A 14,108-nucleotide genomic window follows, 5' to 3' on the forward strand; every position below is an offset into this window, starting at 1 on the left:
CTCCACTCTCCCATGCAGAGTTTTCATTTAACTAATGCAGAGGTGAAACCAGCTCCCCTTTTACAGTGTATTTTAAGGAATGCTCTGGGGGTCTTGGAAAATAATCAAAACACTCTGAGAGCCCAGTGTGCAATACAAACCCTGGGTTGGAACAAAGGAATTGAAAAATCAATGGGAAAATATGCAGATTCTTTATTTGCTTTACTCCACAACATGCAAATAAACCGTTGGGAGTGCTCTATGAAATGCTTTACCCAGAGCAGAATAGTAGAATAATATTTTTGTAAACGCAGTATGGTGAGGGATCATCTAGTAAAACGCACAGTTATATTTGTCAATTTGCCGACACTTGAGGAGCTTGAGGATGGTCTCCATTTTGTGGGCATCCTTCTTGAAGCAGCAGAGAACGTTGTAGTCCCTCAAAATGGACTCCAGCACCTCTGGCTGAACGTCCAGCCGGACTGCGCTGTATTCGTTGTAGGACGAGTTCAGTATCGCCCCGTCCAACATCTGCCCGAGGACACATGATGAAACGATAAAACGATGTTAGCACCAAGGGAAAGATAGCAGAAAGACATTTGAATCCCTTGTTAGAAACGGGATTATAGAGTAAGCTTATATCAGATCAGATCCCAGTTGTCTGCCTGATATACAGAGGGGGGGTAGCCAGAGATTGAGGGCTTGCAAGCTATTATTTCTCTTTTCCTATTCGATTAATTTTGTGGTTTGCAAAGGTTTGAAAGGTCCCGTAAAGTTCCTGTAAAAGGCCACAAGCAAACGACTAACAATCCCTGATTGTTGATTGGGTTCAAACGCTCGAAGCACACACATTTTACGTTTGAGTTGTGATTTTTTGCTTGGAAATGGTTTAAAGCCACACCCACCTTCCTGATGAGCACCACCACCCCTTGCTCCAGGCTTATCAGCTTTTCAGACACCCACTTGGTCTTATTGAGCAGCACGTCGGGCACGTCATCATAGCGATCCAGCGTGGTCTGCAGGTAGACCAGCGGCTCGATCCACGACTGCACCAGCATCAGCACAGAGTGCAGCAACCAGGTGTCCTGTGCAAGCGTAGAGAGCCTGTCAAGGGTGCAACCGTCTCGTGTCCCTGCGATACGTAAGGTGGTGGTGGTTCTCGTGGTCGTTTTCAGTGGCCACGGTAAGGGTGAAGAAATGTCTCTGCTCCAGGGTTGAGAAAGTGTCTCATGGTGCACTGAGCTCTGCTATCTTAGAGCCTGGGAGCAGGTTTTAATGTCTAAAGTGTTCAATCAGCGCTTGCTAGAGGGACATCTCTTTGCATTGTAGGTTGACATTTGCCACATCAACTGATCAAGTGATGAAAGTTATAGATTTCCCCCCTCTCAAGTCAGATAATCCTGCCTTGGCCTTTAGATAAGTGTTTTCTTTCCAACCCGCTGATCATGGTGAACTTTAGATGGTGTGTGCTTGTTTAAAAATTGCAAAATGTGCAATCAAACATGAAGGATGACAAAAGCATGTGTGCACAGGTGTGCTGGGCTAGAGACAAAAGTGCCCACACACATACATACATACACAGACACACATTATACAGAGAGAGAGAGAGAGAGAGAGAGAGAGAGAGAGAGAGAGAGAGAGAGAGATAGACAGAGAGAGAGAGAGAGAGAGAGAGAGAGAGAGAGAGATAGACAGAGAGAGAGAGAGAGAGAGAGAGAGAGAGAGAGAGAGAGAGAGAGATGATAAACTAAATACAAACAGGCACAAGACGTTTAACTCCCGCCTACTCACAGAGATCTGCTGGAGTTCATTCTTGGAGGTGGGGATGGGGAAGTCTTTGGTGATGCAGGTGTTGCCAGCCTGGTTCCTCTGCAGACGCACAGGGAACGGCACAAACATATCCTCCTGCAACACACACACATACACACACATACACACACACACACACACACACACACGCACACACACACACACACACACACACACACACACACACACACACACACACACACATACACACACACACACACACACACACACACAAACACACACACACACACAAGCATAAGTCAGAAAAGCAAACACAAAGCACAACTCAATACCGGAAAGATAAGAGAGCTTTAGGCAGATTATAAGTAGGAAGCTATTTAAAATTTTGACATATAGGAGCTAAGGTGTGTCTGCACAATGCATTCTTCACAGCAGAGGCGTGCGGTTTGTTCTGAGTCTGTGGACGTCACACAGTGCTGTTCTTGTTCCTATAACAGCCCCCCATCCCTGTACAAAATGGTTTTATCTGAAAAAACATTTTTGATGTTCAAACTACAACTGACTGACCGGGCTTCCGAGACATTGGCTCAAAGTGCTGCAGAATATCATTATCAGCCCTTGGATCAGCCCCGGTCCCCTTAACAATGTATCCTTGGCTAATAAAAGCAGGATGGCCATACAATAAAAGCCCTGTCGGGATCGGGCACAGCTGAGGACCGGTGTCTGTCAGTGCGGTTAGTGTTAGGGGTTAGGAAAGGTTTGGGGGTAGGGTCAGGGTTAGGGTCAGGTTTAGGTTAGGTTAGGGTTCAAGTTAGCTCTGGCACAACCCTTGGTGTGCAAAAGCATGTTTAATGTTGATTCATGCATACACAGCATTCATGCATACACAGCAGATGCATGGATACACAGCAAACTTTTTATCATGTCATTGATTGCAACAATAAGACACCCAAAATAGAATGAATAAACAAAAGGTATAGCCTATGGTTAAGATCTTTAGCACATCTTGTATTCATTCAGAATGTCTTAATTTGGTCACTATCAACACACACAATTTGCTGTTAATGTTATTATGTGTTATTTACTAGTGTCTACTGGTGTCTCTGCGACTGCACTAGTCAGTTTACTAGATAATTATGTCTTTGCAGATTTGATATTCACAATAAAAGTGGGCCTATTTCACCAGGCATCCAAGCAAGGGTGTAGGAACCGGGGGGGATGGAGGGGACGTGTCCCCTCCAATATTGGAGACAGGCGCATTTGTCCCACCTAAAAATTATACCGGGGGGAGAAAAATATTTTATTTTATTTTGAAAGCGCAACACAGCGTCTTGTCACCGCTTCTTAATCTAAAAAACTGGATGATTGAGTGTACAATTAAAGAATTGATTTGATATTCATCAGTTCATTACTGCCATTCAAAATGTGTTTTCCTTTACATTCACAAATGTATCTTTTTAGTAGAATAAAATATATTTGGGATTTTTTTCAGTGTAGTTAATTTAGGACATATTTCTGTTCAAACCATTAACGGACCTGTCAGGTTTCCGATATGTGTCCCCCCCAATGTTAAACTCATTCCTACGCCCCTGCATCCAAGCAACCACTTCTCCATATATATCTAGACACCCTAACAGGGATTTAACCTTTTGGATGGAGCAGGTCAGGGAAGTGTTTAAATGCATTTATCCGGTTTTATCTGAGCACAGTGAGAGAAAAAAAAGAAAAAGGGAGTAAAAAGAGGTTGCGGAGGCGTAAAAATAGGCATTACTCACAAACATGGAGCAGGATTCCTCGGAGACTCTGTAGATGAGCTCTGTGTGCTGGATGACCCGGTCGAGCAGCTTCTCCTGGGAGATGGTGGGGCACTGGGAGCTGCTGCCCTGCTCCTCCCTGCAGTCCGCTGGAAAGCTGTGTGCGGGCGGACAGGGCCAGAGCACAGCAGCCCAGCACACCTGCAATACTACAGGGAGACAGCCGAGGCGGGTGGATTGGGAGAACGCACGGACACATGCACACACGCACGCGCATGTGTGCACACCTACACACACATACACATCGATCTTCACATGTAACCAAACACAATCATACTGAGGTGTACAATAGACAGACAAACAGACACATGTATATATATATATATATATATATATATATATATATATATATATATATATATATAATCTGACACACACCGACCCAGTTCCATGAGACAGGGAACATATAGAAACATTAATACAAACAACAAGTACTAAATACCAATAAGTAAATAAATGTATGAAGACAATAACAGAGAAAACTATGAAGAAGAACATTTTTTTTGTTTGCTTTCATTTAGCATGGTTACAGGGCTGATAACTCACCTGTTACTGCTGTTAATGTGTGCATTGTGTCAGTATAGCTATAGGATAGGCCTGTGTAGGATAGGTCTGTGTACCGTGGGTCTGTGTCGGATCAGTCTATGTATAGAATGGTCTGATCAGAACAGATGGTGTAAGAAAGGTCTGTGTAGTGAAGTCCTGGCTAGGTTCGTTTTGTGGAATAGGTCTGTGTATAGTAAAGTATAGGCCTATTTATAGATAAGTATGTGTATGGTGGTTGGTGGAGGAAAGGTACAGATAGGTGTGTTTAGGGTTGTCCTGTGTATGGATATGGAGTGTAGGATAGGGCGGTGTAGGATAGGTTTTTGCAATGTCTGGGGGTCATCATTTATAGAGCTTGACCGACACATGAATGAGTCAAAAGCTTATGAGAGGTGTGCGTAGGCAGTCTTAAACAGACACTGCTTGTAAGTTATTGTACTTCAGCACCGCCTTGTCTGTATTCATTATGCGAAGGTGAGAACTCTCAAGTACTCAGGCCCAAAGGTCTTCAGACTTAAGGGCATGCATAATGATTTATGGCCACCTGGGTGGCACCTGTCAAGACAAGGTGACACAACCCAAATATCATCAAAAACTAAACTCAAGAAAAGGTCATTTAGTAAAGGATTCAAAATCATTGAACCTCACAACTCCAAAATCCGGCACACGTTGAGCTGGGATTTCTTAACTTATAATTAGAGTAGATAGTAATAGTTGAGGTATAAGACATTTTTCTATATGTGTTAGATTTATACATATTATTTTATTATTCCAGAAATGTCCTGATGCTGCTTCTTGGTCCTGGTGTTTCTACTAATCAATTTATTCAGTTTAAATATGCAGACAAATGCCAACATGTGAATTACAATCTTAGAAGAAATATAGAAACTTTTTAATGGAACAAATGATTGAAAATATACCATGCTAATGATGTTCTTAACTTATATGGATTAATATTATAACAATATAAATACAATATCCTCATAAGGATATGGTGCATGTATTAGAGGTCTAAGTCTTGACGTCTGCAGTGGAGGAAGATGTTTAACCCTTCCCAGCTTCTTCATGATGGGTATCTTCCACTGGTATAAAAGCTGCTGCTAATTAAAAATAGGAATTGAAGTGGGACTTAATTCATTTCAGAAGGGAAATGGAGGAACACATCAGTACAAAAATAAATATGGTAAAGATATGAATTTATAGCAGACAAAGAAACAAGGAAATAAACACAGTATCCATCCACAGAACTGTTGAATCGCTTGGTAGAAGGAAAAATCCCTCTAATTACAGCATACAAGCCTTAATGACCACTCAATGACCCAGGCTCTGTATTTAGGTGTTAACTTTGAGGACTTGTGTTTTCTGTTGATTTCTGTATTTTGGGGGGTTTTGAACGGCAATCAATTCCATGTAAATGTAAGACATTATCAGAGTATGATATTGCGCTTTTTACATCAGAAGCCAAAACGACCTATGAACTTCTTGTATGCTTCTTAAAATATATAAATCGCATGAGTCTTATGATCTTTAAGCAAACACTTGAAGCGTTATTGATGTCAACACTGTGTCAGACAGATATGTTTAATAGGAAACTTCTCCAGAAACAGACTTCCTCAAAGGCCACAGTTGACAAACATGTGAGACAGCTGCTGGAAGCGATAGGTGTTGTGTTTCCGAGAAGGACGTCAATGAGGTTTGTATTATTCACACAGCAGTCCCCGAGACACCTGGAGCCCCATTATCTGTCACCAAACAAGAGGTGGGCTGTTTCATATTAAAACACCGTCCCCTGACTCATTTTCCCATCTTGCATGCATTTTATTTATTTCAATTGTATACGTTCCTGTAATTTGCTTCAATGTGGAACCATTTGTGCGAAATAACTTCCTGTGAAGCGGGGGAATTGGGCACAATGTTTGACTTCCTCATTTGAGCATATATATATGTGTGTTTCTGTATTCATTTCAATTGGGAATATATAAAAAACCAGACCCTGTAGTTTTTCATTTCGTTTCAGGTCAGCATACAACTGCATTTCACACATTGATAAAAAATAGAAAATAGTGTTTCTTTATTCCTTGAAGTCTCTTTCTGATTGCAAATGCTGCTTTGGCATCCAAGGTGAAAATTGCTTGTGCAGTACCCCCTTACAAATATAAATGCATGAAAAAAAAAGGTAATTTCATCTTTATTGGTGTGCAAAATAAGCCCATGTTCGATATCAGTCCGGCCCTAAATAGTGAAATAATGTACAATTCACAAAGATCAGGTCGGCAATGAATTATTATTTCGGTGCATAAAAAAGTGCAAATCCGAAAAGACATTGGGTAGACTTTCTATTGAATTACATTGAAATACAAATTCATTTCTGCTCAGATCTGTTCCCATGGCGTTATGAACAATTTTCCATTCTAGACAAATGCATAATCTTTTCCACTAGACTACCAATATCACGAATATTAGTACTAGTATTAAATCAAGCTTTAAAAGCTTTGTTAATATACCAGCTACCATGACATGGGTTCTACTAATTAATGCATCAACAGTTCTTAGCACAATCCCCCAGAAGTTTGTCTATTGCACATGTTTTTCTTGATTATTCTTCTTCTGCTTGTTCTGAATTATGTCCTGTCGCTTCGTCCATCCCCTTTTTGATTGACAAGTCTCAGTGCATATGAACAGCTGTGGCAGGAGGAAAGTAACACACTTAACCCCAACATGAAACATACTGGAGTCTCCGTGCTGCCAGCTGCTGCTGGTAAAAAAGGAAATAATCTCTTCCTTACGTGACAAGGATCCATCCAGAATAGGCCCTTATTTAACAGGCTGTGTGTATATGAGGAGGACTGAAGGAAGGGTAATGCTGCTAATTTGAACCATTTTGAGCATGGTATCTGGATTTAAGTACTCTTTGAGTGAGAAAACAGGGTTGATAATGTTTACTTTTTATGTCGGCGTCTGAATATGCCTCTTTCTGATAACAGGTCCATTCCCCCACTTGCATATTTTGTTGTTATTTTTTCGTCCCCCTGCTTTCCGCCCTGTCTATTTTGCATGCCCTGTGTAATCACATTGCCATACTTGTGTATTCACTCTGGAGGATGCTGTTTTAGCCTGAATGCTGGTGAGGCAAGCTGCCAATCAGCTGTGTTGAGTCCAGAAATACATCGAAGTGATTGGGTCCCCTCTCAAATACACAGCAAAGTGTTAGCGCTAGACAAGCCAGAGAAAAAGTAGAACAAGTTTAAAAACATGTTATCAATTGTTTTAAATTTATTCCTCACAACCTTCAGCGTTGTAGCAAATCACGTTTGTTATATATGGCTGAGCAGGCAAGAGCATTAGTGATGTCCCCATCTTGGTTATTACATTTCACTGAATACTTGTAATCATGTGACAAATAAAAACTTGAAATTTGACAATTGTATCAGAGAATACACTCGTGTCCTAACCCTAACTTGGAAGCAGGAAGCACGTGGCGAATTGCGATAGAGTAACATTTGGAATGCAGCCTAAGAGAGGCAGAGGAGATAAACATCTGCCCAACTTCATTGCATTCAGCCCAGGTGCAAACACTTTACAATCAAGCAGCACCTGCTGGAGAAGGAAGGCGGTCATAGATCACGGAAGCAGAACAACCAACGGCAAAAAACACTAACATCATGCCAGTGTGACGTTCCCGTCGATGGGGGTTGGCTGTGGTTGGAGGAAGTTTCTTTTAGTTTGCATTCATGTTGAATCAGTTTTGGCCGACCTTCTATAGTTGTGTGTTGGTGTTTGTTGGGGAAGAATGAAAGCACCTTAAGTCTGTACACTGAGAATGTGTAACAATATCGATTGATTGATCCCTTCTTGAGGTGCATTTGATGCAACAAAATGCTGAACTTAGTGCAGTGTGAACATACTCTCAAAACACAAGAGAAAATGTTCTGCCGCATTACAACAGACCGATTCCAACTTCAGTTTAGCCGGAGGGTAAACAACAGCCCCGCCCACTCCAAGCTGCGAGAGGAAGAGTGTGGGAAGACGGATTCCTCCCTGCTCCATGCTGACATACACACCTGTACACAATCTGGGTAATTAGGCCTGGAAGCTTTATATACCCATACCAAACTCAAGGCCGGTGGAGTGGAGGTGTTTGCAAGGAAGGTTGGCACACTTGTGTCTCCAGCTGCGAGTTATGAGCGGAAGGGAGAAGCTGAGAGAAGATGAACCTGCATTGAATTAGCCTTTGCTTTTTGGATTCTGGCTTCTGTGCGATTTCGAGGAAATGGACAGCCAGTGCATTTCCTTGAAATCACACAAAACCCAGAGGTGGTCAACATGCCGAACAGACTCCACAAATTCTTCTAGGACAGTGGTTCACCCTGTTCGCCACCGGAAATAGAAGTATCACTAAGAATATATCTTGCATTACTCCCCAACTTTCCTTGCCCACAGTTAAAATAAATTGAAGTAAAGTTAGGTTTTCTAGGTCTTCCAGGACTAGATATCACCATCCAACACATTAAGTGGCGTTTATGTTTGTTTATAGATCTAACTAGCGCGGCATACAGTTTCCAACTTTTGGGATTAAGTGTTTGTTCGGCAAAAGTCTTGATGTTGATGTGCTGGGTATAGCTTCGATTAAAATAAGTTGAAAATGTCAATGTTTTAATGAGCACTTCAAACACCCACAAACTGGCTTGCAACTGTATTGCTTCAGTTTGTGTGGTTCGAAAAATGTTGACCATTATCATTTTATATGAACAAAATGAAACTAAAACATTTGCTAAATTGGCCTCCAGACTTCAAATGGGAAGATATTTGTTTATGAGATGGATAGAATGGGGAAAACCACCCAAGTGAGCTCCTTTAATGAGAGCTATGTGATACAAAGAGTGTTGAAGTGTAGTGCCCTCAGTCCTCAGGCAATGTTGAAAGTTTTGCATTTGGATGATTCTACGGCGTTGAATGACTATTGTATATTGCAGTAATACAGTCAAATAGTGTGCATAATTGTGTGCATTTCCTGACTACGAATATGTGTGTGTGTGTGCATTTGTGTTCGACTTCCCTCATCATAAGTGGAAACATAATCAGAAAATGAATTTAACATATCACAAGCTCCAGAAAAAAATGCCAAATTGATTTAATTTCAAGCTTTTCCCCCAGAAAATTACTTTCAGCAAAATTGTATTATATATATCAATAGATATATTGTGATAGTTGTTTGAATGTATCATTAATGAGACTAGACATAGTCACAGCAAAATGGCAAAAAGTTAAAGGATATGGTCTTCCAAACATACACTGAGAAAAAGTAATAGAGGCGATGGGAGCAAATATGTCCATACTTTCATATACCTTCTATTAAATATACCTTCTAAAAAAAAGAAAACATACATATTTATATATGCCTCCTCAGCAAATTTTTGTAAAATGCATTATCATGTTAAGGCATATGACTAACAAATATCACATTGTTTTCTTGAAATCGATTTACAATAACAAATGCATCATAGAATCCTAATGTTTTGCCTGGGCCCTCATATAAACGTGTCGTTGGCATTCATATAAAAATGTGTCCTGGGCCATCATACTTTGGGCACAAGTTGTTAAGCCTCATCAGGGTTAAACATGTTGCCATGTAGAAATTAGTTCTGTGCAAATATAAGTATATAAGTTGCACATACTGTAAACGACATAACGGATGTGTTATGAGAGGATGAAATAATTACTGTAAATATAATTAAATGGCAATGTTTGTGGAATTTGGCTTTCATAAAAGATTAGCTATTTGGCTAGCAATATCTGCCCAGGATTAATTTACAGTTTTGTCCAGGGCCATCAGATGAAAGTTTTGAAAAGAGTTAGCATTGCATTTTTTTTTACGAGTTTAGGAATTGATTATACTGTAAATTTCTCGAGAGATCTTTGGCAAAGGGAGAAAGGCAGATAGATTTGTCTGTTTCCCTTTAGGAAGAGAAAACACTATTATCCCTCATCTACCCGGCCAGCTCTTTTTGAGGACATATACCTGCTTGTTTGGACTGAATAGTTTGGCAAAAGATTGTTGTTGTTTCAAGGATAATTAGTCTGCATAGTTGCCCTAAACTATGGAAGCACATTTAGAAGAAAAGATATGAAGGCTCAATATGTTCTTTTGAAGGTGGTGGCGGGGGGATAGGAGTCGGTGGAATGTTGTTTTCTGTCTGAATGTTGCCGTTACCCTGACAGCAGTCGGGCTTCTCGGTGCGTTGCGTACAGTTGCCGATGGCAGTTCTAGGCTGAGGCAGTAGCACTCTGCCCTAGGCTTAATTAACATCTATCTCCAATAAAGGCAATATTATGTGTGTTTGGTTTTTGCTGCTTCCAACATATTATCGCTCTGCTAACTCCAGTGGAAGTCAGAAATCACCCTGTTGTGGTTTCAGCATTCACAATTCCTCTGCACCCACGGTCCCAAGTGAAGCACACCTGCAGGCAAACAATAATAATTAGAGAACTATAACAACGGTAATTTGTGATATATCCAGCTTCACAGCATGCTATTTTCCCTCCAAAGAATATCTATTTTGTGCTCGCTCTCACATTGATGCTGCCATGTCAGCTTTGACAACTCTTGGCAGATAATGGTATCCTACAATAAAAGCCTTAAAATAAAAATTGCTTTGCAAAGCCCTGCCAATCACTCTGGGCAATGCCCGTATGAACACACACGCACGCACGCACAAACGCACGCAGGCACCCAGGCATGTGGGCATGAGCACTTTATGGTTATGCTGTCATTACCAGTCCGGGCTAAAGAGGTAAAGCTTTTCTACTTTAGAAATAGATGCAGTGTTGCTCATCTCCGGCTATTCAGGAAGGGATTTGCGTGGGCCAAGGTACAACTGTGCTCCATCTCGGTGGCGAGAGAGGCTTTAGCTTTGCCTTTCAGTAAAGTAGGATTTACTTTAACAATATCAAAAAAAAGAAACCTTGACTAGGTTTGCTCGAAAGCAGCTTGTGGTGAAGGGGGAAAGACAAAAGGGAAGGAATGCTTCACCTTCCTAGAGACACACCTACCAGATCTATGCACGCCACAGCCATTGCCCGACTGCCAAGCGCTTTGTAACTCCTCCAATTTGTGCTTTCCATATGCTCATCACTTACAAATCACCTTTCCTCAAGTCCCTTTTTGTCTCTTGTGCTTCCAATGCACCTCATCACCACACTCTCCGTTCCCCTCTTGTCCATCTGTTCACTCTTACAACTCTTTCAGAGAAGAGGTATCATATTACCAGAGATGAACCACGATCACCAGAACGAGGAAGACACTACTGGGTCACAGCACCGTTAAAGTACAAACATGATATCGCCCCTGTTTTCGCCTGTCACCCAAAACTTCCATCTATCACATGGGAAGGCCCCTCCATCTCCATAAGCGAAGCCTCATCTCATTGTCATCACGCATTCACTCACATACAACCCCCCCCCCCCCCCCCACCACCCACCTCACCCCCTCACCCCCTCACCCATCCTCTAGGGGACATTACCTACTCCTCCGGGACGGCCGGCACAGCTGGGGGACAGGGCGCCGCGCCGACAAGCCGACAAGTCCCTGAAGAAGTAGGCCGCGTGTGTGATGTATCCACAGGGATGAGAATCCTCCTGGTCGTCTAATGAGGCGTGCCGCCGTCCTCATGCACACACGCACGCACACTGACATGTATACACTCACACGTACACACACACACGCACGCATGCATGCACACACACACACACACACGCACGCATGCACACACACACGCGCCGCGGTCATTTCGGAGGGATTGGCATGAAGTTTTTTCCCATTAAATAATGTGGAACCTCACTGTGCCAGCCTCCCTCGAGGCAGGGGATAGGAGCATGGCGGTCTAACACAATTACTCGTCACTTCTCCTCCCCGACCGTTTCCTTTGCAATCAGGGACTCTGTTCTTTCAAAGGTTGTACCTGTCAGAAGCGCCATATGGGCCGCGAGACTGAATTAAAAACACGCCCTGGTGATGATGATGATCACAGTGAGTGTGTGTGGCCGAATTTGTTTATTTGTCAGTGTATGTTATATGCAGTGTTGGGAGTAACGCGTTACAAAAGTAATGCATTACTGTAATGCATTACTTTTTGCTGTAACACGGTAATGTAAGGCATTACAAAAGAGAAAAAGGTGATATTTTACTCGGTACAAATCTCAGTAACGCGCGTTACAATGCATTTTGAACCCGAAATGAACGAAATTAACGTGTGTTGTTTTTATACAAATTCGCCAACACCGCGAGATTTGCAGAGGAGAAATCTGCGCAAATGTTCCTTCCTCTTACTGCTAGAGCAGAAGATCACGGCAGCAGCAGAGTTCTACGCTACGATACTTGATTTGGAACATCAACCAGCACTACTAACCACTCGATGAGTTTCACATTTCTGAAAACAAACGTTTAGGGTTGTTTTAAGGACAGTTTTGTGAATACCCATAGCCAGCCATTGTGAAGCAGGCAGGGGCGATTTGAAATGAGCCAAATAACCGAGACAGGGCCAATAGTCAAAATTTCGGTGTCAACCACTCTATTTCATCCTAGACAAACCAGAAAGGGGGCTCAATGTTTTTTTTTTTTTTTTACAATCTACCGTAGTAGGCTCTAGCTCTATTGATTTCAATATGAATACCTAAAGTTACAGTATTTCTATTATAAAATTTGCACCATGAGCCATAACTGTGACCATTATATTGTACTTGTGTAAGCCTTAAGCCTAGCTCAGTCATTATGCCATACCACATCACCTTCTGCTGTGTAATGAGCTGCATTGAACACAAGAAGATCTATTGAGGACACCGAATCCATATTTCCTGTTATTTTAGTGAAAGTAATGCAAAAGTAAAGTAAAAGTAGTGTAATGCCTTACAATTCAAAGACAGTAATATTGTAATATAACTAATTACTTTGAAATGACAGTAACAAGTAATAAATAATGCATTACTCTTTTGAAGTAACTTGCCCAACACTGGTTATATGTGTATGTGTCCATTCGTGTTTGTTGGTGCGTGTGTGTGTGTGTGTGTGTGTGTGTGTGTGTGTGTGTGTGTGTGTGTGTGTGTGTGTGTGTGTGTGTGAGTGTGTGCTTGTTTTCATGTGTACATTTGATTGTGTGTGTGTGTGTGTGTATGTGTCTGTGTGATCATGCATGCCTTTGTGCATTTTATTGTGTGTGTGTTTGTGTGTATGTATGCATGAGTGTGTCAGGGATAATGTGTGCTTGTGTGTGTGTGCGCGCGTGTGTGTGCGTGTGCGTGGAAATGTTTACACTGGGCCAGTACGCAAAGCATTGACTGACAAGGTGCTACTGGACCCTGCCCTCAATACAACATGTAATTGACTTCCTGTTATTTTCTAGAACAAACGTGTGGGCGGCGGCTTGGCCATGACTGTCAGGTAACATTTAGAAAAGTTCTCTCAATCTGTTGGCCGTCCTCAGGCTGCTTGCTCGCTCTCTGTCTCTGGTTCTTTCTGACTGTTGAGGAACATGTTCATTTGGATTCCGAGTGCAGTTTCCAATGGCTCAATAGGCTCAGTGAAATAGGGTTTAAGAGTAGAGGGAGAAAAAGTGGAAGAGAGAGAGAGAGAGAGATTTGAGTACAGATAGGAAATAATAAAGATAAAGATGGGAAGACAAAGTAATTTCAAAAATGAAATATAATTAGACAACTCTTCACTGCCTATAGTAACTTGATGAATAAAAGATGGAGGTGGCAGTGTCTTATAAACAACCACTGTTTATTTCCATTTTTATTTTAGGAATAATTACGTGACATTCCTTTTGTTTAGATGCTTGAAGGCACTGCCTTTCTTCTTCAAACGCTCTCTCTCTCTTGTCTCTCTTACTCCTTCTTTACCCCTCCCTTCCTCCCTCCCTCTTCCCTCAACCTGATTCCCCTCCCTTAAAAAAACGATATAAATAATATCTGTATTGCATACAAACATACACAGTGACACACATT

General features: G+C 41.7%; 1 protein-coding gene across 1 annotated transcript; it reads right to left on the bottom strand.

The window, feature by feature from the left end:
* Positions 1-309: 309 nt before the first annotated feature.
* smtla (somatolactin alpha) lies at positions 310-4,134 on the bottom strand (the record flags this gene model as incomplete). Its single annotated transcript, XM_079733509.1, has 5 exons — positions 310-510; positions 885-1,064; positions 1,771-1,884; positions 3,525-3,712; positions 4,110-4,134. 5 exons carry the CDS (start codon positions 4,132-4,134, stop codon positions 310-312), a joined length of 708 nt encoding a protein of 235 aa, XP_079589635.1.
* Positions 4,135-14,108: the final 9,974 nt, after the last annotated feature.

The sequence above is a fragment of the Pollachius pollachius genome (assembly GCF_949987615.1).
Source record: "Pollachius pollachius genome assembly, chromosome: 3".
NCBI lineage: Eukaryota > Metazoa > Chordata > Actinopteri > Gadiformes > Gadidae > Pollachius > Pollachius pollachius.